Source organism: Musa acuminata, chromosome BXJ1-4 (assembly GCF_036884655.1).
Source record: "Musa acuminata AAA Group cultivar baxijiao chromosome BXJ1-4, Cavendish_Baxijiao_AAA, whole genome shotgun sequence".
Taxonomy (NCBI): Eukaryota; Viridiplantae; Streptophyta; class Magnoliopsida; order Zingiberales; family Musaceae; genus Musa; species Musa acuminata.
Window position 1 is genome coordinate 35,065,761 of NC_088330.1, and position 24,196 is coordinate 35,089,956.

Genomic DNA, 24,196 nt, shown 5'->3' on the forward strand with positions numbered 1-24,196 from the left:
TTACACACCTGCTGTTCTCACAATGCCGATTTGGATACACAAGCCCTTGCATTAGCTTCTTTCTGTGAAAAGAAGTTCTTCTGATCGATGACCCTCATTTCTTCCACTTAAATTCCCTGCAGACAAGAGTTACAACCTTGCTTAGACAAAGATGAAGGATCAAAGAATATAAGCAATGACATAATAGAGAGAATTGAGTAAGATGGAAAGAATGCAGAAGAGAGTAAGCGTTTCTCATAGAGCTAAAAGGTCTCCCTTCTATCAATAATGCTGGAACAGTACACCATAGTCACATATTACAAGTTCCTCACAGAAAGCTTCAGAAATATTGCCTTACTACAAACTAACATAACACGTTGATTGATGATTCAAGTTCAGAAGAAACATCAGGGACAACTCCCAAAACCTCGAGTACCAAGGATGTCTCTTGGCGGAGCGGCAATGCAACCTCAGAACAATCCACAAACAACTGATCCTATGAACTAAGATGAGGATTAAGCTTTAAACTGCCACTCCCTGCGACACATAGGGCAATGCGGCTGAGGGGTCTGCGAGTTAACCCATTTGAGAATACAATGCAGATGGAAAGCATGATTACAGGCACCCCAGATCAGTGGGCAATCGTCACCCGGGAATTTACAGTCTGGGCAGCAACCATCAAACGCCATTCTGCAGATCCCGCATGTTTCATCCTGAGCATCCCATGTCCACGAAGCCACAGCATGCCACTTCAGTATTTTGACCTTCATCAGGTTTACTGAGGAAGAAAACCACGGTCATTTTAGCTTTTGCTTATTCAAAGCGTATCGATAGAGTGCAATATAAAGATGATTCTAAGCAGCTTTCCTGAGAACCAAAATGGCTCCAACACATTGTATACGAAAAACAGAAACATAATCTTGTATACCTTATGTTAAATGCAAGATATAACTGCAAAAATTTGAATCAATAACCTCGTGTCGAGAATCAAATCAGCCACCATAACATATTACTATAAGTATATCTAGACTACTCAAACAACTTCAGAAATGAAAACAATGGTAGCATCTGCAAAATATAGTGAAGGAAACCTAACAAGATCAACAGCAGAAAGGGCAGTGATGATACTTCAAACAATACTATTAGAAGCACCTGCCCCCAACATTCAAGAACATCTTCACTCTAGTAGGATCTTTAACAAGTGCATTTGCCATCAGCTTATGAAACCTTTCTTAAGAAATAAAAGATTCTTCCACAGAACTCTCACAAGAATAAGCAAATAGGCAGTTCTTAGTGATTGCATCTATTTTGAAACAGAAAGGATTTATATGTTTTCATCGAGCTAAAAACTACAAGTCATTCATGAAGTTTAACATGTGAAGGCTTCATTTAACATCAAGAGACAAAAAGAAATTGGACCATGTACTGCTCTCCAGGCTCACTAAACAACTAAAAAAATAAATTGATTCTCAAAGCTCTTCCCTGTTTTTGTTTGACTTGTAGTTCATTTTGACGAAGGCTGCACACCTGAGATGGGATCAATCAAAAGTTATCTATCTATAAGGCCTCTAAATCTTGCCATTAGATCCACAAATTACCTAATCTTGTTTTATGAAATATCATTGAAGAGCGTATTTGCAAATCTCATCCTACCCTGAGTAGAGAGAGAGAGAGAGAGAGAGAGAGAGAGAGAGAGAGAGAGAGAGAGAGAGAGACTGCACCGCGAGGAGAGGGAGAGGGAGAGGAAAGAGAGGTTTGCTGCACCGTCGGGGGAGAGAGAGGGGGACTGCACCGCCGGGGGAGAGAGAAGAGAGAGGGATGCTGCACCGCCAGCAGAGAGAGAGAGAGAGACGCACTGAGGGGAAGTGGCCGCCTTGCGCACGAACGCCGGTCGTCGGTCGTCGGCCGCCTTTCACCCGACTGGGAGGAGGAGGAGGAGACGTTCGGGGATTAGGGTTTGGAGACAGAGAAGGGTGACGGGGTTACTATGACTTGACATGATCTGATCAAATGAATTGGCTTTTAGCATTTGATCTGGTCAAATCAATTAGTTTTTCGGTTCGACCAAACCAAAGTGGACCGAGCCATGATCTGATCAAATCTATTACTGGTTCGAGCCACGATGTTCGATTCGATTTTGATGAATAGAGTTTTGAATATTAATGGAATAAATATATGTTATTTCCAGAAAATATAATATAATAGAGAAAACTATGATAATGATACGGAGCATCGCTTCTCAGCGGGACGCGAAATCTCGAACGCATTTTAATTCGAGCGGGCGATAACCCAAAACCCGTTCGATTTGGATACTTTCCCTATCCATTTGAGAGCTTCCGGTCCCCTCTTCTCCGATCCGTCGCCGATTTAGGGTACTGTTGAGGTATGAACGAAGGGGACTTGAGGGAATCCTTCTGTTTCTAGGGTTTCGGTTCGATCCATTGGCGGCGGCGGCGGCGGCGGTGGCACTGGAAATATTCGGATTTTGCGACCATGAGTGCGGTGAATATAACGAATGTTACGGTGTTGGATAATCCCACGGCGTTCCTCAGCCCGTTCCAGTTCGAGATCTCGTACGAGTGCTTGATTCCACTGGAAGATGGTATATTTCTCGACCAAAACTTACAACTTTAAGAAAAAGTCCCGCCTTTCGTGGGTTTCGTTGTGCGTCTTTCCTTTGATGCTTCTGTTCGTGTTACACTGTTGTTTATCATGGCTTGGTTTCATTTTCTATTCTTTTCTTCTTGTTATGGAATCAAAGTGAAAGGTGATTATGGTTTGTAGGAAGGGTTGTCCATGAAACAACATTATGGCGTGGTGGCTGAAATTTGAGCTTTAGATGATACGGAACATGGAAATGGAGAAGAAGAGGGAGTAGAAGCTTGTTGAATTTATTGAGGGAATCGAGATACTTGTAGATGTCTTATTCCCGTCAATAACATTGTTCTTTTTGTAGGATTAGCACTAGTTTATCAATGTAACGTATGAAAGCAGGGTGAGGAGTGGTGACGGTGACATATTTTAGGAAGTTTTCTTGGGACTTATTTGAGATGTTATAGTCAAATTTAACGAGCTTAAGTCTATCGATATACAAGATATTTAATGTTATGGCTGTGTGCCAACTCCTTAGATCATGACACAATACCTCTTGTGGAATACTAGCAGGTTATATGTGCCTGGTAAATGTTTTAGTTTAGCATAATATTGTGCTGCCGAGATGCGTAGAACAAAGGCATGTATCATTTTTGACTTCTTTATATTCATAACTAAGCTCACAGGATGATGTTATGATATGAGAATATGTCCTTTCAATCACATTTTCAAGATTATCAAAATTATACCTAGAAATCCACTAGGTTTTTGTGCTTGTGGGATACTATACTTTGAATAACTTTAAGCTATAACCACTAAACAAAATAGTTTAAATTGTATCTTATCATTGTGTCTTTAAAGCATCCATTTAGAGTTTCTTATTTATTTTTGTTCGATGCAGTCCAAGTTATCGACATAATGCAAATATATATCTTCTTAAATACATTTAGATTGCTCATGACACAAATTTCAAATATATTAAATAACAAGTAAGAGCAATGAAAGTTTGTTAGTCTCAGAATGCTTATACAGCAGTGCATACTTTTGTGTACGTTGTTTAGAAGGTTATGGTGTATCCCACAGTTGGAGTCATGCAGCTATTATCAGCCCTTTACATTTTCCAACTAACATATGAGACTACTGACACAAAACTGAAGCAGATTAGCAGACACTAGATTAGGATTTTGCTGAGATCATTGCAGGGGATTAAGAAATATCAAAGAAAGTTGAAGTTTTACTTGTTGAAAAGATTTTATGTGTATTCATTAAGGTGTCAGTCAACATTATTTATAGATTGCAAGGAGTTAGGTAAGTTCTAGGAGTCTTTATGAGTTTAGGGCTTAGGGACATTTTAGGGATTATTGGGTTAGGAATATTATGTAAGACTCATTTTGTTCTACTTTGAGATTCACCATGGAAAAATAAGGAGTTTGAACTTATTCCTCTTGTTATACTTAATATTGGTGGAACTTTTGGACCAAGACAATTCTTTAGCCTCTGGGTGAAATTATGCATGGTCGCGTAGGGAAGCCATTGGGCGCTCACCTACGCTTCCAAGCGAGGTGAGGTGACGCTTGAAGGCCTCGAAACTAGTCTAGGTGGGCACCTTCAACTAGGTGCGGCCTTGGGCTTAGGCGTTGGGCAGACTAGGCGCTTGCTTGTTTCAAATCAGGCTTGGGTCAAGCTTGAGTCGAGCTTAATTCTCATTGGTTCTAGTTCGATTGAACCAGATCATCCAATCCTAAAACCCCCGTGCACACACGTACGAGCCCTAATCGCATTGGTGTCTTCCTCTCCAATGATCAACTATTGTGGTGTTTTCCAATTCATCAGTGAATGACAATGTTGCGTCTTCCTCTCCAATGGTGAATGGCGCCAGTGGTGTCTTCCTCAGTATCTCTCTCTCCTCTTCCTCCTCTGTGGTTGCACCCCCTAAATCATGACAGCACCCTGTTCCCTCTACCATAGTCGCCAACATCTTCCCCCCTTCGTCATAGCCCCCTATGTTGGCGTTCGCCAGCACCTTTCCCTCCCTCTTTCCCCTTCTATTACAGCCCCTCGCATTGGCATCCGCCAGCCTTTGTTGCAGCCCCCTCACCCCCCGTGTTGGAGTTTGCTAGCGTCTTCCCACCCTCTCCCCCTCCACCCCCCCCACCACCCCCATGCGCCCTTTATTGTAGCTCCCCTCCTTCCCCGACAGCATCCTCCTCCTTGATAGTTCCTCTCTCTGCTCCCAGACCATAGCCCCCTCTCCTTCCTCTTTCCTCCCTCTTCCCCTCCCAACTGCAATGCTCTCCTAAACCCCCTCCCTCTTCCCTCTTCGAATGACTAGTGACTAGTATTCTCCCTGTGGCGACGGTGTAACATGACTCCTTCCATTGCCATCAACCTTCTTTCCTTGCCTTCCCTAGTTCCAATCGACCTGCTCCTATTCTCACCCCTCTCCTTTGCAAAATTATTTTTTTATTTATAATAGTTAATTCTTAAGAATACAAGTTTATGAATAGTGTTGATTACTGTATTTGCGACTACTAGAATTTTGAATTGTTAATTCTTGCTATAGTTTTGCATAATGTTAATTTTGATATTAATCTTTTATTATTATTATTAGATTCAGAAAATTTAGCATTTTAATAATTTGTAGATGGTTAAATGAATATAATTTGATATTTAGTGGTGATAATTTGAATATGAAATTATATAAAACTCATATTTTGTCTATTTTTATTTTAATGGTTGACTTTTTTAATTATAATCTTTTTATCAATTTTATATTAGCGAGCGCATTGCTTGGTCGAGCGCCTATTACCTCAAACATTTTTGAACCTTGGTGTCTTTCAGCATGTAGCGCCTTTGACAACATTAGTCATGTGTAGATCTCTGCCCATATTGTGGGTAAGGTCTAAAAGTCCATATTTGTGCTAAATGCTTATGTTATAATTATTAGGCTTAAAGTTGGATTGTTATAGCTAAAGAGTATGGGGGCAGGAGCTATGTTGAAATTTTCTAATACTTTACACTTATCAGCAATAACTCAAGCAGTTAATATATGGGTGCTATTATGTGATGAACTCTTATTCAAACTGAGTCAGTAGGACATGTAATTTCACCTTTAGCAGACATGCACAGAAAAATAACAATGGCCATTCAAGAAATGAGAGTTTACTATATTTCTGAAGTAATGGAAGATCATCGCATGTACCTTCCTTTATCTTTAGCAGCCATCTGAATTATTACGTCTGAAGGTAATTTCTTTACCATTTGGACTATTTTTTCGTAGTATCTTCAATCATCCAAAAGTGCACACAAACAAGGTTTGTTTACACTGTCAATTCAGAACAACTTTACAACAAGGATGGATTTAAGTGAAAAATATGGAGTTCAGGAAATATCATTATCCTCCTCATTTCTCCACTGCTGATTGCTATAGAACATGGACATCCAAATGTCTTTTCATATATGAACACAGGGTTTAACATCATGATATGTGTCGGATAAAGCTTTCCTGGACTAGGTTCTTCCGTATTTTCATTTTTGTTGTTTGGAATGCTTGTGCTGCATTAATAGGCACCTTCTTAAGGAGGCAAACACAAACTGGAATATTTAATTTTATGGTAATTTTGCTCATGGCCTTTTTTTGTTTCTTAGTATCGGCATTAACAATTATTTTTGTGCTCAACTCTTCAGATTTGGAATGGAAACTCATATATGTTGGTTCAGCAGAAGATGAAACTTATGACCAGCTCCTCGAGAGTGTGCTTGTTGGTCCTGTCAATGTTGGGAATTATCGCTTCGTTTTCCAGGCAATGTCAGAGAAATCTGAACCAAGATATAAAAATGGTTTATACACATGATCTCATAAAGTGACTTGCTCCTCCCTTTTTTAACTTTCAGGCAGATCCACCAGATCCAACCAAGATCCGTGAAGAAGACATCATAGGCGTCACAGTGCTACTGTTAACTTGCTCGTATCTGGGGCAGGAGTTCCTCAGAGTCGGCTACTATGTGAACAATGACTATGACGATGAGCAGCTCAGAGAAGAACCTCCTCCAAGGGTTTTGGTTGATAGAGTCCAGCGGAACATCTTGGCCGACAAGCCTCGTGTCACAAAATTCCCAATCAGCTTTCATCCCGACCCCAGCGAGAACGGAGGGCAGCAACAGCAGCCACCAGTCTCACCCGAAAGTCATACAGATGATGATCCACGGTCCATCCAAAACTCCAAGTGTTAGCTGGTGCTTGTGCGTTTTATCGATGTCATCTGTAGAACGGTAACTTCTCCAAGGTGTTGCCAATTTGGCTAATATAATTTGCTCTTTGATCCGAATACTGTGCCTGACCTGGATGGCTGGTGGAACTGAGATTAAGTACTTAGCCGGAGCTGTGTTTTCATTTGATGGGAAGGAAACTGCTCGGTTTGTACTCTGATCCATAATGTGCAGGTTTATCGATGGAACTTTGTAGCAATACAGTAGTGAGCCTTTGCTCCCTCTATTTTTGAGTGGGAAATGAAAACAAATTGTCATTTATATCTGCTGCCCATGCCAAGCTTTTTGTTTTCTCGACTTCTTCTGTAGTACTGTTGTGGTCTGCAAAATACAATCACTTGTTCCACCATTCATCCAAGCACCACCCCACCTTAAAAGATGATTGGTACCTCAAGGCTCGACTGCCAAAAGAGAAGAATGTTGCCCAACATTGGATTCTGCCACCGTGCTGCAGCGTATCACGCGTGCTTGTGAGAGCGTGATGGTATCTGAGCGATGTCAGAAAGAAAGACTCGGGAGAAGGAATACACAACAAAAACAAGATCATGAAAGCCAGTTTAACTTGTAAAGAATTTTTCAACCTTTTATCGAGGAAAGGGAAGCCAAACTCTGTACTGGTAAGGTGGTGACTGAGAAATCAAAGCTGCAAAAGGAATGGGGATTTCAGTTAGTTGAAAGCAGAAGCAAACGCTTGGCTGAACACATACGAACACGAGTACTTTTCAGGAACAAACATCTCCAAGAACTTCACCTCTCAAGAAAAGTATAGCATTTTGAATCCATCAAAGAGGAAACAAACGAAAGCATGTCCGATAAATAGCCAAATACTTGCAAAATAACAATACCTTTTTGCTACTTGAGTTGCATCATATAAGAGTCTCCAAAATAGTGCACTGCCATCCATGCATTTCAACACTTAATAACATATTTCCTGGTGTCATGTAACAACTCAAGCATATAGTCTGAATTTTGACATAACACAGCCATAATACAAACATTAGAAATTCTATATAGACAGTGAGACTGCCTATCTGTTATATACCATGCAATGGCCATTGCAGTTTTTGTCACTGAAATTGGATATGGAATTAACCATTGAAAGCATTAAAGGAGCCTCAAATGGTACATCTGCTTTGTGTAGGCTTGGAAGGTAATCTACATGATTTAACTATTACAAAGGCAAAAGAAGAACAAAAAAAAAAGTATTTCAAAATACAGACTACACTTGCCTGTGATTCAGCCAGTTCAAACAAAGGGTAAAATTGTGCAGAATGAATTCTGATGTTCTGTTTGACCAAAGTAACTTTTTTAAAGATTTGTCAAAGATATTTCTACTTTGGTCTGAGAATAGGCAACAGACGTACAATTTCACATTATGACTAGAGTTTTATGCCAATCGCGCCACATGTCAACATCACAAAATGCATCCCAAGAATTCGTCCAAACTTCATCCTTAGTTCGTGCTTTACCTTTCTCCATGGAGTCTTAATGTGCCATCAATGATGTTCCACTTCAGTTTAGTTCCTATACTTGAAAGCTCCTGCAAATTCTAGTGTTAAGATTATTTTGGTGCTTAATGTGCTGAAAGAGCTTCAGAGAATGCAAACATCTGCATCATTACCTACATAACAAACAAAGAACTGAGTATCAGTTTTAATGTCACCATGTGTAACTTTACGGAGAACACAACACAGGTACACTAATCACCCCCGAAAAATTTTAGTGGATGTGGTCTCTCATGGGCCTGATGTCTGAGATGGCACATATGGATCCCAACCATCAGGCCTTATGAGAGATGGCATCACCCCTAAAAATTTTGAAGGATCCACCAAGATAGCAGTGTTCCTTCTTCAATGAATACTAGAAAAGTTATTTTATTTCTCATCCAGAATTTTTTGAAGTAAAACTTTCTGTTTAGATTAAAAAACCCTTTCATAGATATTAAATTAATTGCAGGATTTGGTGAAACTTCTTGTAAATCATCATCACCTAGAAATCACATCATCGCTGCTTAAAAGGGACTTATTTCACGAGCCAACTTCAATTGCCACTCAGGAACCAGGCGTCGCGCTTTAGGTGCTGTAGTGTCTTTTGCAAGCGCAACTGCATCACCAGCATGGATGACGGCAACTACATCTTCAAGAAGATCATCTCTACCACCTCTTAGAGGATCCTGTAAGCGAATGCCTTTGGTATTAGAAGTAAAGCAAATTTAAAACTAGAGTTGAAACATAGATAGTCATCACTTCCTGTTTTATATTTGTTCACAGAAAAGAAAAAATACGTTGAAACAGAATCCATGCAATTAATACAAGGCTCATAGGTTCTGCATAATGATTCCGGTATGTAATAAAAATTAAAAGACAATTAATTGCTTTACTTGATTAGGCAGAGTTCCTTTTCTTCTGATTCACAATTTGACCTATGAGTAGGGCAAGTCTTCAATTTCAAATCATTCCTAAGTCACTCTAGCATTCACTAATATCCTGATCTCTATTATTTTTTTGTCATCTCAAGTCCTGCTTCTCCAGAAAGTCCTAGAATATTTGCAGTTCTCTTCCGGGTCCAGATTTCAGCTAGACAATTTAAGCCTCCTATCAAATGGCACGTATTATGCCAGAACTGAATACAAGAGATCTGGGCCTCTCGCTTGGTACATACTCAAAGGTTGGTTCACTGAAACATGGATAACAAGACCAAGAATTTGGCATATTAATTGCTAGTGAATGCAGGACAGTAAACAAATTGGAGGAAAAGAAAACAACAGGCTGCAATCTCAGATTCAATTCAATTTAATTTTTCTTTTGTCATCTCAAGTCATGCTTCTCCAAAAAGTCCTCGAATATTTGTAGTTCTCTTCAGGGTCCAGATTTCAGCTAGGCAATTTAAGCCTCCTATCAAATGACATGTATTATGCCAGAATTAAATACAAGAGGTATGAGCCTCTCACTTGGTACATACTCAAAGGTTGGTTCACTGAAACATTGGATGCCAAGACAAAGAATTTTAGCATATTAATTGCTAGTGAATACAGGACAGGAAACAAATTGGAGGAAAAGAAATCAGCAGGTTGTAATCTCAGATTCAGTTTAATTTTCACAAATGCAAGCTGCAGTCAGAGTATACAAGAAAATAGACCGGCAGTATTGTAAAGGATTCGAGAGAAAATTTATAAAACATAACTCTATGGTCAAACCATTTGACAGCAAAATATCATGAAGAATATAAAGGTCAAGCAGCTGCAGCAATTAAGGAAGAAATAAAAAAAAGAGGACAAAGAATAGACAAAACAGGAGATGGAAAGATGACTATTTCTATTTATTTATATTAAGTACTTGCACAAAGCTAATGCCTAAACCATAAATATAACATCAATATTACATCCCTATTTCTGTTCTCGCTGAACCCTGCAAACAGAATCTTTTCAATAATGATTCCTTCTGAATAACAACTAGTAGAACTCTCCATAAATGGTTCAACACGAGTAGTACAAGATAGGGAGACATCAACAAATTCAACGCAATACTTCCTGCCATAATTTTAATGGAAGTCACCCACATGGGAGTTTAAATCTACTTGAGATGGGTAAAGCAACCAAGGATAAACAGAATAACTTCAAGAAGGTATAAGATAGAGTTTTGAAGAGTTTTTAGGACTAAATTTACTGTTATACTGCTGTTAAAGCACATTAACTCAGAATAAGGAACATTGTTTCACAAATTAGACCTGTATCAGTCACTGATTGGATACCGGTGGTGTACTGACACATGGTACACTAATACATAATGATGCCGATGTCTCAAAGAAAAAGAAGAAGGAGAAGAGGAAGGGATACAGAAGGAAGATGGAGGCGGAAGGAAGAAGGCAGCAGACAACGAGGAGGAAGAAGCACAAGGAGAAAGAGAAAGTTGGAAGAGGAGACAGTGGAGTAAGAGGAGGGAGGAAAAAGAGAGGGAAATTCCCATAGATTCTGCAATTAACAGAGGGAAAAAAAATAATAGAAGAGAAAAGACGAGAAGCATAAGATGACAATAGATTATAGCAGAAGTTGCACTCCTGAGGGCAGTAGCAATTGAAAATAGAAAAGTGAATGGCTCAATTACCACGAATTTACCTGCAAAAACAAATCAGTGTGTGTCTTGCCTTCATACAAGATTAATTTAACTTGAGCACCAACACTCCTGAGGGCAGTAGCAAAGTTTTCACTGCAAAATTAGGTAAGTTACTCATAAAAGCCCATGGAAAACCTTTAGTCCAAGTAACATGATTAAGTAAAAGTTGGATTACCAATTAATATCATTTCTAGAGGTAAATCCATATCCAAAGATAAATAAAATTAACTATAATAATTGTTATGGAGGCCATATGTATGCAGCATTAGTGAAACCTCACTTCTCATGTGGAGAATTATGATAATGAGCACCTGTCATGGAAAATTATGACGAGAAATTGGGTTTGTCTCGAAGGTCAAATTTTGAACAACACAATATGTATTAAAACAAAATGGATAGTGCTTTGAAGGAATTCAAACAGCCTCGCTCTTAACAAATGAGGTGAAGTTTAAATGTTGTATATAGATCCATAAAGCCGACTTAAATTCTTTAGTTTAAGCTTGATGGTTCTAATGGTCATAATGATCACACAAATATAGACAAAATCCTGATGCCAACAAATTTACCACATTCACCTAGCATGTTGATTGGTAAAAAACAAAAAAATCAAACAAAGAGTCTCTGAAACAAAGCACTTGATATGCAAACACAAAAAATGACTTGGTAGTACAAAATGTAGGAAGAAGAGCTATTGGGATGTGTTGAAGTGATATTCTTGTGCCTTAGTTGTGGTTGCCATGATATTCATGTTTCCATACTGATAAGAATTTTCAGAAGGAATCTGACGCTTCAAATTCATTTTCAATTGAGGCAATCTTGTTCATTTGACAAGTGTTTATTCCTTCTCGTAACAGTTTCACCAAGACCAACCTGGCAATAGAGGGTATTGAATAGTCTCCTGTTCCATGGAAAAGGATAATCTGAGGCAGGCAGATAATAGCTGGGTGAAAACTTTGGTCCTGTACAGTCAATTCTGGAGAAAAACGCTGTAAGGACTGCTCCCCCTCCATTATGCTGTGATAGAAGTTTTAAATTGTTGTGTGGGATAATTACATGTGAGTGACATTCAGAAAAAGATGGAGCACAAAAAATAACACTGACCAACGAAAGGAATGTAGAATAATTACCTGAGAAAGATGCTGCGGTACAGGCCACGTCTATGGACATGATCGACCAAGTCAAACAAGTTATATCTGTCAATTGAAGTTTTGGAACAATTTTTTACAATTTTATTGAGTCATAAAATTGATAAAGCAATTTAGGATTTAAGCTAAAAAAATATAACAGCCAAGAGATCAAGTTGTCTTTGACTTTGCGAACCTTTCTCTTTTATCAACAGAATAGTCCTAGCTTAAATTCAAGGGAATAGTTATTTAACATCCAGCATATGGAAGAGGGAATAATCAGTTCTTCCAAACTATTGAGAATTGAACTCAGCATAACATCAATGCATGACGGAATTTTCTTACAGTCTATATGGTTCTATGCATCAGCGGGTATGCACCACTGTACTTTACTTATAATTTTGAATTATTTTAATTTCTAATTGGAAATAATATCTATTGTAGGTGCTCCTTATCTTGGCACCTCTTGGATTGAATTCCAAGGATTCTATGAATTAAAGACTCCTGGATGTATTTCTTAAAAAAAAAAGAAATGTAGCTCTTGCCCCCACTCTCTTAAACTCTCTATAATGTGATAATTTTCCATTTTGTGAATTTTTTTCTTACTCTGGATTTAAGGTGTCCAATACTAGTCTTTATTTAAGCATTGTATATCACTGGGATGGATTTTTGAAGCAGCCAAACACACTTAATGAAAATAATTATCCTTAGAGAGTCCGGATATATCCTTCCTTTAACCTTTTTTTTTTCTTTTACAACTTTTAATGCATCTCTATAGTAGTTCCCCCACTTCAATATTATGCTTACATTTTTTACTTGTTACTGTAAAACTATTATCAGGTTATAGATCTAACTTCATATACTTCAGCTACCATGTTTAACTACTACAACAATAATAAGATGCGATGTCACAGCTATTTGGGATAAATCTATGTAAATCTTTTTCCTCTATTGAGCTCTAAAAAGCAATACCGTTGTCATTTTTTTAACTGCTAAAATTAATTTACTGCAAACATGTGCTTTGCAAAATTTTAAATGGTATATACAAAATATATTTCCAGGAAGAAAATAAAAAAGCATCAAAAGTACTAATCATTGAAGACATGCTATTTCTAAAAGCAATTCGGTGTAATTAAAACAATACAGGAAAGCTAATAAGCAACATGTGCATGTTATAATTGCATCTTTTATTGTTCTTTTAAGGTTGACAAAAATCATGCATGTTATAATTGACTAGAGAATGTGCAGAAATAAGCAACACGGTATATCTTCATAATGTGTCATCATGATCTGTAATGAAGAAATTGAACATCCTGCTGGATTATGAGGCTATGGGCTAAGACAAATTCATTTGCTAGTATATCTTGTGATCTTCAGACTTGAACCATGGAAATTATAATATCTTAGCCACCAATGTGCACGTGCTGCTACCAAGCATTCCATAGATGACACATCATATCATATAATTTAGTTGGGGAACTTGCCAAAATATAGAAGCCAGTTTTTAGTAAGAAAAAACCATCAGAACCCTCAAAGAAGCACAATAAACATCATGTTCATAATATAAATGGAAAAACAAATTTTGCATGGTAACAAACTTAAGAAAATGTGAAGAACTTCATAGGAAACCAATTAAAACATCAAATACTTAAATACTTGCCCCCCAGACAAACCAAAATAAGTTTTTATTTGGGACATGCTCCAAGAAGTGTTTTCTCCTTGATGTTCTCTCAATGCCTGATCAACAAGTGCGCAAGCAGCAATATGTGCACCAGCTGATTGTCCCATTAAATGGATCCTATGATTTTAGTCATGAATAGGAAAAATAGATATTAGATGCAGCAAGATGGCCATATAATCCAGTGCACATGGAAAAATAGCCCTGAAGCAAATTAAATCACAATATACTATAGACAACTTTTAACACTTAGAACATAAGATCCGATTAAGAATACTAGAAAGGAGATTGATCAACTAAGTTCTTATTTGTCCTAATCATTAATATATAAATTTATTTTAAGTTGGATCAATCACCGAACTGAGCATGGAAAAGCTTAATTAACTTGATTTTTACATTGCTTTATGTAAAAAAACTTATTAATCAATCTCCTTATCTACAGATACTTTCAATAAAAATTTAGAGTTATTAACTAGTTGGTTAAATTATAAGTTTGAACATCAAATTGGTTGGTCATATGATCATGTCAAATTTGCCTAGTAGAGCATGGTTCAGCGACTATTCCTTCCTTAGTGACACCCATTATAGGATAACTAAAATATAGCTTCTGCTAGCTTATTCATTCACTGAACAGAATTAGGGACATGATAGGCTTGCCTCCCTCTCATAGGAACTGTCTATGGTATAAGTTTTATCAAGATCAATATGTGCATTTTGTACCAATAAAAGAAGCTAATGTGGCTGATAATAGACAATTCATAAACTATGTACCATGTAAAATGAGGGTGAGCAGGTTGCTTCCTTAAGACTTCAATGAGGTTAACATAAGTCCCAGATACAGCTTCTTTATTCATAGGGTAAGGTTGTGTCCTTTGACCTTTCTAGATCCTATACCGGTGAAAGTCTCATGCATTAGACTTATCCTTTTATGTAGTATGCAGTATGCACTATGTAAGACATGTAGCCTTCAAGTTGATTTTGAGCTTTCGAAGCATTAAACGACAATGTTGTCAAAGGCACTAGGTGCTGAAAGGTGTCAAGGCTCTAAAACATTTGAAGTGCTAAGTGCACACCTAGGCGCTCACCAATATAAACAGTGATTTAAAAAGCATTTGGCACCAAAAGGCGTCGAGGTCCAAAAACACCCGAGGCGCTAGGCGCTCGCCTGAGCGAAGCGAGACGCTAAAATATAAAAATATATAATATAATTAATTAATATAATTATTTAAACAAAAATATAATATTAAATTAAAAAATCTTACAAAATCATAATATCACATTAAAAAAATCACAAAAATTCAAAACAATAACAATAATTTCAAATCAATAAAAATTAGCAATATTAAAATCAAAATAATATATTATTAATCTAATAAATAAAAAAATATTGTTACTAGTTTACTGTTAATAGTATACTATCGAGTCGATGTGAGAAGAGGTAATAGCGAGCAATGCCAGCGGGAGCGGGAGAGGCGAGCGGTGACAATGGCAACGGTAGCAGTGAAAAGCGATAGTAAGAGCGGGAGCGGCGAGCGACGATAGTGGCAGCGGCAATGGCAGTAGTAGCAGCGAGCAGCGAAAGCGGGAGTGACAAGCGGTGATAGTGGCAGCGGTAGCGATGAGCAGCGGTAGCGGCAGTGACAGCGGGAACGAGAGTGGCAACGGTAGTGGTAACGGCAGTGACAGCGGGAACGGGAGTGGCGAGCAGCGATAGTCGCAGCGATAGTAGCGAGCACTGGGAGCGACGACAATGGCAGCGGTAGCAGTGGCAACAGGAGTGGCGACAGTGGCAGCGGTAGCAACGAGCAACGGCAGTGGGAGCGACAGCAATGATTGAACCAACTAAAGCACCGAAGACCGAACCAGACCTAAAACGCTGGTTTGGTCACCTAGTTTAACCCGAGCGCTCGCTCAAAGCGCCCGACGCTTGGGCTCGGACGAGCGCCCAAGCGACGCCTCTTTGAAGCGCGCCTCCTGAAAATGAAGCGAGGCGCTCGGGCCTCGCCTCGCCCAAGCGCCTATTGAAATCACTGAATATAAACATTATAAAAAATATAATTAAGGAGAAAGGCAATAATCAAGATAAAAATTAGATAAAATATGAATTTCTTATCATTTCATAATCAAAGTATCACTAATAAAAGATTGAACAACATTCATTTAAACATTTATACATCATTAAATTATTCAATTATCCAAATATAGTAAAAAAAAAGAAAATTAACATCAAAAGTCCAATAAACCTAGCTTGACAAATTCAATACATAACACATTTCATAAACTAGTATTAACAATAATTAACTATTATTAATTAGTAACAATCATTTGGTGGGAGAGGTGAGCTGGCTTACAATAGGAGAAGAAGAGAAAGAAGAAGCAAAGAGAGAGAGAGAGAGAGAAGGAGGTCGAGGGAAGAGAGAGCAAGAAGGGGGTTGTGCCACTGACCGTCGAAGCTATTGAGTGCCATCGGGAGAGGGAGGAGGCGATGAGTGAGAGAGATCCATGATAGGGATGCATCGTCGTAGGAGGTGGAGGAGAGAACACAACAAGGGGCATGAGAATTGGCACCACTGGAGGGCGAGAGGGATGGAGAAATGCAGCGTGAAGGAGAGAGAGAGGAAAAATAATAAGGTACCTCCATCTTCAAGAAGGGAGGTCCGCTGGAGAGCCACTCGCCTTATGCACGATGGTCATCGACTTGCACATGCATTGGAAGCTGAGATCCGACTGCCTTACGTGTGCATGAAGATGTGGATTAGGTTAAAGGGCGGGAGGGGGGCAGGTGGAGTGTGTAATGGCTTATCTGGCTTGGTTGAACCAAATCAATCAATTTGGGCCAGGCAAGCGCCTCGGCCCAAGTGCATGCCTAAGTGACGGTCAATTAAAGGCACTCGCCTGAACCCGAATTGAGGCATTTGGGCCTCGCCTGACCTCACACGAGGGCCTAGCTGAGTGCCCGAACGATATCATTGAATGATAATATCATACCAGTCCATCGAATCATGTAAGACTAGTCAAACTTATGTTAACAAGAGATAGCTATAGATCTAAATTAAAAATTAGTAGATATATTTTCCTTCACTTTTAGCTATTCAAAATTCAGGAGCATTTTTAGTTCAACAATTCTTTATAGATAAGTTGCACTAGTTAGCACTACATAACAAATCACTGGAGGGCAAAACTAAATGAATCTTCAATCATCAATTTCTCACCATATTCAATCTAAAATTTTGTACATGTTAATTTATGGTCCAGATCTGGATATAGTAGATAACTAATATTATTACCTCTTTTCACTCTTCTTTCTTATTTGATGGGGCTAATATCCTTGTTTGATACCCTCAAGTAGAGGTTTGATATAGTGGCACACAAGAAACTAAGTTGACATAGAATTTCCTATCAATCTTAAAAAATAAACTTCATGCCAAACTCCATCAAGCAGTTAATGTAAATATCTTTGATGGTTTGCAGTTAGCAACCCTTACAAGCATAATAAGTATCATGACATAAAACCCATACCGGTTAGGATCACCTCCATAGTCAACAATATTGTTGCATATAAATGAGATCCCTTGGGAGGCATCTTTTATCATATCACTTATTGTCCCTTGAGGAAAGTTTCTACAAAATGAAAACCTCAAGCTTGAATGAAACATAATATGGTGCCATCAGGATCAAGCTGCATATATCATCTCAAATGTAGAACTACAGTTTATCTTTGAAGAGCCTCAACGTTACCTGTAGTCTATGCATGCAACTATAACATCCCTTTCTGCTAAACGTCTCCCTAGCAGAGCACCCCATGCTTTATAGCTGAAGAAAGAAAAGATGATACCTATTAAATAGTTAACAATGTATCAGAAATTATGTTACAAAATTTCCCGTGCTATGTCATTCTCAACCATGTGTAACTCCACTCACCCAATGATCCAGGCCCCACCAGTTACAAATGCCACAACTGGCTTAGGTGTGCTGCCATTAATAGGCAAATACAGATCCAAGCTGCAGAACGAAAGCCCTTTAGTTCAGAAGAAATGAGAAGAAGAAATACATGTTAGAGAGGAACACAGTTTGCAATTGTCTACCGATTTCTTGGTTGTTCTCCATAAATTACACTTCTGCGCACCTGATTCGAGAAAAAATAGTAATATCCGACTGTAGGGAAAGAAGAGGCATTATTAATTGTATAGACCAACATATGAACACTATCAAGTAAATTAGTAACAAACTTGTAACTTGTTCATGAAAAGAAATGTAAAAGATGGTCATACAAATATCTCATGCATCAAGTGAATTTCAGAGCAAGGTTTAGTAAGAAGAGCACCTTGTATAAAACCTGGCATAAGTAAGAGAGCATAAAAACCGAGGGCAAGAAACTTTGTAATCCACCGAGAACCAACCCTGAACAAATTTGAATAGATACCGACTATAAAATTCCAGCTGGAATTCAATTAAAAAATTTGATGGAAGAAGAGAAGTAGAGCAGATATTTTGTATAAAAAGAAATAGTAGACAAATAATTTGAAATTTTAAGCAACTGTAAAAGAATGAACCCTTGGATGTTTGCAACCAACCAAATATAGGCTTCAGGTTTTGCAAAACAACACATTACCATTGAGAATCACCAAATGTTTAAATTTTAAAATGTTAAGCTTAATCAAGAAACTTACTGACTATATCTATATAAGATTTTTAGGGTGCTAATAAAATGCAGATTAATTAGCGAAGCTGTTCTTTCATCTGCCTCCAATATGAATAGAAGCTGTTGTAATAAGGTTTCGTCATTTACTAGAAAACTCAGCCTTTTTTTGGCGATGAGACTCTGCTAATGCTCATGTGTCCATCATCAAGTAGCATAAATCATAATAACAGATGAAACCTATATATTGCAGTTCATGGTTACACTAGTAGGTTGTTTGGGCACTCCAAATAATATGCCATCAAATTAGAGTGAATATATACAACATTATGTTGCACCATTCCATTATAAATCTGTTTAATCCATTGATTTCAAGAAGGAAATTCTAACCCTAGAATCTGGCATTTCCCATCAGGTAATCATGAAAGGGTGAGGCAAATTAGCGTACAAAAAATAAGAACAGGATCCATCTAAGTTAATAATGTCTTACCAGTCGACCTCCAAGCACTACATGGTTTAAGAAAGCAGAAAATTACTGAGATCCATACATCACGTCCTTATAAATCGGTTAGTTTATACTTTACAGAACAAACATTTAGGGTCTCGGGCCTATTAAATTTACGGGTCAATTTTCTTGGATAGGACTAAAGGCACATTATGGGATGAGCCCACGAATAAAAAATTCAAACAAAAAAACTCACTAATGAAATCCCAAAATTTGTACCCGAGGTATCGGAGGAGGATGAGGGTGAGCCGAGTAATGAGGTAGGTTTCCGCAGCGGCGTGGCCCATTTCTTGCCGGAAGGACGGGCGGCGAGATGGAGAGCCCAGCGGGGTTTCACCGGCCGTCCTCCTCCTCCGGCTGCCGGAGGAGCTGCGGCGGAGGAATGGCCTTTCCAGATCCATCTCCTCCGCAGCTCCGGCACCGTCTCCATTCGTGGCGGGACGATCGATCTCCATCGCCGACGGCCGAATGAGAGAGAGTCGGTTTGAAGAAGTTGAGAAGGCCAAAGAAAGCCGGGCCTTTCCTTTTCTTCGACGCATGACACTTATTGCCCGTATGCAATGATACGTATTACGAATATAGGCAACGTGGCATGGTACGAATGTCCGAATATATAAAATTTTGATCCAACAATAATATTTATCAGATTCACTGGTCAAGAATTTGAGAATTTTATGTGATAAATATTTAAAAAAATTATCTATTAATATAAAGATTCTTATAATTAAGTCTTACCGACCAAACAGACAGACGGGTAAGACAGTTGTCTTGGGTGGAAAAGCAAAAGCTGACACTCCCCTGACACGTGTCGACGATAGACGATGGATGGATGGATGGATGGATGGATGATTGAAAGCTGATATGTAGAATTAATCAAATATTTTTTTATAAGGAAAAAAAAACTTAAATAAGGATAACATATTTAAGGCTTAATTGAGTACATCAGACACGATCTTTAAGTCATATTATTAGCAAACACCAAGAAAATAGATATTGGAATCCATCGAGTAGGCAGGCTGTAATTTCTTGCCTAAATACAAAAACAAATTTGTGCTTGGAACACCTTTCACTCTGTTGAATTCAGAAATCATACAACCAGTTTGCCGGAGGTCAGCTGCGGCATGAAAGCTCAGGCGATTCTTATAACGCTGTCCGTCCTGCCAGCAAGAATCATGGAGATCTGCAGACCACGACTAAATGCCTGGTTGAACAGCAAGCGAGTCTGGAACTCGGAAACGAAGGGGAACCACGACAGGACAACGATCGGCACAAAGATTAAGAGTCCCATTACGTACTCGTATGCTCTCCCCAGCTCCTTGATGGAATCCCAGAATCCCGTCTTCTTAAAAAGAGGTCTGCATGCTTGCCCAATCTTGGCAAGTGACGAGGACAACAATGGCTGAGCATTAGGCACGAACATACTCATATCTGATGGGTGAAAAATGGAACAGGAACGCATGCACTCACCAAAAGGAGAAACCAGCCGGTTGGCATGAAGCCCAGCAATGCAGCAAAGACATCTGATATCGTCAGCCCACAGACGATGAATAACACGGTCATGACCGATACAAACCCGAGGAAGAGAAGACCTTTGAGGATGCGGAACATAAGTTGGAAATCAGTACCAAACCGTCGCCTCCCCATGGAAACCATCTGAACAGACAAAAGGCATGCCAGAATTAAGACAGCAAACTATGAAAAAATTACGGGCTTTCTGCATGCAGTGAAAAATAACTAGCTAACTAGGAGTGAATGTTATCATGCTCAGATCTTTTTCTTTGCTCGACATGCTATGAGTGAATGTTATCATGTTCAGATCTTTTTCTTTGCTCGACACAACAGATCATGAAATTAGTCATGCGATCATCAATCCTCATGTGTTTAGTGGATACCTTCAGAGCTGCTAGCACAGTCAACATCACCAGCCATGACAGTCCATAAACCTAGGAGAGAATGTTGGAGGATTAGAATGGTTGTAAAAGTAGTTCTCAGAACAGAACTAGTCAAGTTTATAACATGAAACGAATGATACCAGCACGCTTTTGCTGTGATGAGCTATATTAAGGTGGTAAACAATTCCATACTGGAAGAGCAAGAAGCGTAGAGCCAGGATGATCTCGAGAACGCGGCCACGTATACTGGTGTGCTTCAAATGCTCATGTTCACTCTCCCACCATGATTCCCAACTACTATCTATTGGAATACCAATCCCTCCACGGTTTCCCATCCATTTTTTCCAGTCTGTCCAATCGTCAACTGTCTTCTGCCAATCAAATCCAGAAGGATTGAATACAAAAGGTGCAAATAACCATGAAGCCACCAAAAACCACATAGAAAACGTGACGAACAGGTATAAAGTTGAGCTTCGATATGAATATCCATATACTTCATAGACAACCAACAGTATCAACAGTTCCAATCCTTTAACAAAATGGCTGCGGGAGTACATCCGGTAGTTATCAGCAAACTTTGCATGAAATACCACAAAACCACGACCTGTAGCTCTATATTTTGCACCTCCATGCAGTATTGTCCTCCCATAATAATGGGCTTTAGTTCCAAGCTGGAAGGTAAAGAAAACGGGGGCCAGTTGCAGCTGCATTAATATAAATTCACCAATAGCTGTCCGAAATCCCTTCTCTAAACCAACTTCCATTACCATCGGCAGTACCAGTAACAAGCCCAGTTGAAAGACCGATTGTGAAGCAAGAGCATTTTCAAGAGGCTTGCTATTTTGCTGAATGCGTGGATCCTCCAAAATTGACCTTTCTAAACCACTCATAACTAAATATAGCCGCCCATATAGGAACACATAGACAGTAAGTACAGTTACCTGAAATATAAGTGAAGGTATCATGTCATAATATCTCACAACAAACAGGAAGACAATTTTAGCAACCAAACTGAAGAACATAGGAAAGGTGAGTTCACTGTGGTTTAACATATTCCCTTGAATATTCATTTAGTATTTGAACCGAGACATACATAAAAAGGACTCTACCTGTCATCATGTTCCCTACATGTTTGTGCTCCAGATAACGTAACCTACTAAAAGTATAGAAAAGAACCTACTTCAAATTTCAAAAATCAACACTCACACTAAGATTTTGATTCCAATAATATAGTAGCAGGGGTAAGTATTATATTAGCCATAGATTTGATAGGAAAATAGCATCAAACGAACAGGCACATGATGATGCTTCGGATCATGCTCGAAAGATAGATGAGAACCGTCATCATTGGCAGTGCATTTATTGTGACTACATCGGCAAAGGTGGAGGAATCATCCAGGTAAAGATACATTTGGTCAGCGAGTATCCCAATGATGCAAAATGCAAGAAGGTTCCGATGGCGGTCCGTAAATTATTTTAAGAAAAATTACAACAGGCAAGGAAAGATACAATTAAAAACAAGACAAAAGCTGAGAACACATACTATAGGGCTACATAGGAACCGGTTTCTTAGTTAAACTTTAACTAATAAATCATTCCACGAGACAGGTCTTTGATTATGCTACACAATCATTAGTGTTAAAAGCCATCTCTTACTTGTAAATTACTACCCACAGAAAATTCATATATCTTGGGCAGGCATGGATATATGCCTAGGTACCACCTTTAGTAATTATTGACGTATAATTGTTTTCCAAAAACATCGAAAAAAAGCCTCTTTCAACCTTCAATAGCAGTCTATCATAATATGAAGGAAGAAATATCTAAGGAATGAGTTGAGACCAAGCAATAAATATTACAAATACATAAATCATAGAGTAGATTGAAGTTAGAGTATTAGACCTTAGAAGTATGTTTTTGGTCCGAGTCAAATAATGTTTCGTAATTCGAAAGTATCTTCATTTTCTTGTACTTATTCTTATTAACTACTCCAACGAGTATCTTGAGTTGTACCTCATTATGAGTCCAGTTTAAAATATATTTGGTTCAAGACACCTATTTGGTAACTAGGAACAATATTCGGATCATTTTCGCGTCTGTTTAAATAGGATGTCGAGGGATACAATTTTTAATATTTTTAAAGAGCTTTCTGATGAAGCTTATATAAAATTTCATAGAGATTGAAGGTGATTAGAAGAATGAATTTTCTTCTCAAGAGATGTAAAGCCACAACTTAAAAGGGACTAGAACTTGAGGTATAATGTCCATGAACCAATGTGATTCCAAATATTTTCTTCTCATGTCCCTATATCTGCTCTTCTCTTTCCTTCTTCCTTATCTCTCTAGTTTCTTACTTCTACATTCTAAAAAATCCAATCCAAAATCCAGTTTGTCATACTGATCGATCAACCCTCTGATGCGCTTCAGATATCTACAGGACACATATTAATGACAATCATGACCAGGTTTTTCAAGAGCACATCAAGCCATAACCAAGGTTTCTGGGCGGCGAGCAGCGGCAACATAACATTGTACAAGGCAAGATTTTGATATGAAGCCATTTTTTATTTCTTTGCTAGTGCCAATTGGTACTGACACTTACCGGCTTAAACTACTGCTCTAAGCTGGTTCCTTTATGAATATTGGTTTTGGAAGTATAAACTATATCTACCCTTGTGTTCGCAATTCATCTGACATAACTAGTGCAATGTTCGTCACCCATTACCGAGCAAGATAAAGAAGAAGAGTAAAAGGAAACCAGAAATAGAGAGTAACCTTGACCTCTAAACGAAATATCACAGGAAAGGATGACGTCATGGGATTCGAGCACCTGTGGAACCTTTGTTGGGAGAAAATACTTTCTGTATTTGTCCTTGCATTACCTATGACTTTGCTTGCATGGTGATTAAAGCACTAGAACCACAATGAAAACTTTTGCTATTTTCTAAGCTATAAATAGAAAAGTTTTAAGCCTTTTTATATGACATATATAAGATTTAATAATAATAATGATAATGATAATTTTTGTAATATATTTACTTTTCTGATATATATATATATATATATATATATATATATATATATATATATATATATATATATATATATATATATATATATATATATATATATATATATAACATAGCATAATGAATTATTCTCCATTATTTTCTCATTGGTATCTCTTATACAAATTTTATCTTTTATTTTTTAGTTGCATATGTTTTTTGTAAACGCTAGATACCTTATGAAATGTAAAGGGAGCAGAATCTTTAATATATATATTTTTATTGTTTCAAAATTTATGTCTTTTTCTAATATTTTACTACATATACTAGTTTTTCAGTTGATCTTGATCCAGCAAATCAAATCTAACTGATCTTGCCAGTCCAAGTATATTGCCTCT

At 38.1% G+C, this 24,196-nt stretch overlaps 4 protein-coding genes across 11 annotated transcripts in view; 1 reads left to right on the forward strand and 3 right to left on the reverse strand.

Moving 5' to 3' along the window:
• Window positions 1–237: 237 nt before the first annotated feature.
• LOC103968765 (anaphase-promoting complex subunit 11) lies at window positions 238–1,976 on the reverse strand. Of its 3 annotated transcripts, none has more exons than XM_009382111.3 (2): window positions 1,836–1,976; window positions 238–757 (listed from the first exon to the last, which is right to left on the reverse strand). In XM_009382111.3, exon 2 carries the CDS (start codon window positions 747–749, stop codon window positions 495–497), a length of 255 nt encoding a protein of 84 aa, XP_009380386.1. In that variant the 5' UTR covers window positions 750–757; window positions 1,836–1,976; the 3' UTR covers window positions 238–494. The 3 variants fall into 3 exon arrangements, with proteins under 3 accessions (XP_009380386.1, XP_018679252.1, XP_065032198.1); XM_018823707.2 differs by having other exon boundaries at window positions 1,744–1,971; XM_065176126.1 differs by having other exon boundaries at window positions 1,701–1,971.
• Window positions 1,977–2,207: 231 nt separating this feature from the next.
• On the forward strand, window positions 2,208–6,899 carry LOC135658575 (probable histone chaperone ASF1A). The gene is made up of 3 exons (XM_065176129.1): window positions 2,208–2,581; window positions 6,259–6,374; window positions 6,466–6,899. The coding sequence occupies exons 1-3, from the start codon at window positions 2,473–2,475 to the stop codon at window positions 6,802–6,804; spliced, it is 564 nt and encodes a 187-aa protein (XP_065032201.1). The 5' UTR covers window positions 2,208–2,472; the 3' UTR covers window positions 6,805–6,899.
• A 1,185-nt stretch (window positions 6,900–8,084) lies between these two features.
• On the reverse strand, window positions 8,085–19,445 carry LOC135658549 (probable isoprenylcysteine alpha-carbonyl methylesterase ICME). 2 transcript variants are annotated; one of them, XM_065176128.1, is made up of 12 exons: window positions 19,118–19,445; window positions 18,079–18,155; window positions 17,840–17,909; window positions 17,676–17,756; window positions 17,493–17,567; window positions 17,274–17,375; window positions 13,737–13,874; window positions 12,080–12,145; window positions 11,823–11,966; window positions 10,955–11,045; window positions 8,830–9,013; window positions 8,085–8,380 (listed from the first exon to the last, which is right to left on the reverse strand). In XM_065176128.1, exons 1-11 carry the CDS (start codon window positions 19,435–19,437, stop codon window positions 8,852–8,854), a joined length of 1,326 nt encoding a protein of 441 aa, XP_065032200.1. In that variant the 5' UTR covers window positions 19,438–19,445; the 3' UTR covers window positions 8,085–8,380; window positions 8,830–8,851. The 2 variants fall into 2 exon arrangements, with proteins under 2 accessions (XP_065032200.1, XP_065032199.1); XM_065176127.1 differs by having other exon boundaries at window positions 8,085–8,461.
• Window positions 19,446–19,831: 386 nt separating this feature from the next.
• Window positions 19,832–24,196, reverse strand: part of LOC135658591 (callose synthase 7-like) — a 60,085-nt gene continuing 55,720 nt past the window's right edge. For all 5 annotated transcript variants that reach the window (XM_065176130.1, XM_065176134.1, XM_065176132.1 and 2 more), the window contains 4 exons: window positions 20,931–21,731; window positions 20,791–20,841; window positions 20,366–20,551; window positions 19,832–20,270 (listed from right to left, as the gene is read on the reverse strand). In XM_065176130.1, the coding sequence (XP_065032202.1) occupies window positions 20,028–20,270; window positions 20,366–20,551; window positions 20,791–20,841; window positions 20,931–21,731 (1,281 nt within the window). In that variant the 3' untranslated portion in view covers window positions 19,832–20,027. The remainder of the gene's footprint in view (window positions 20,271–20,365; window positions 20,552–20,790; window positions 20,842–20,930; window positions 21,732–24,196) is intronic.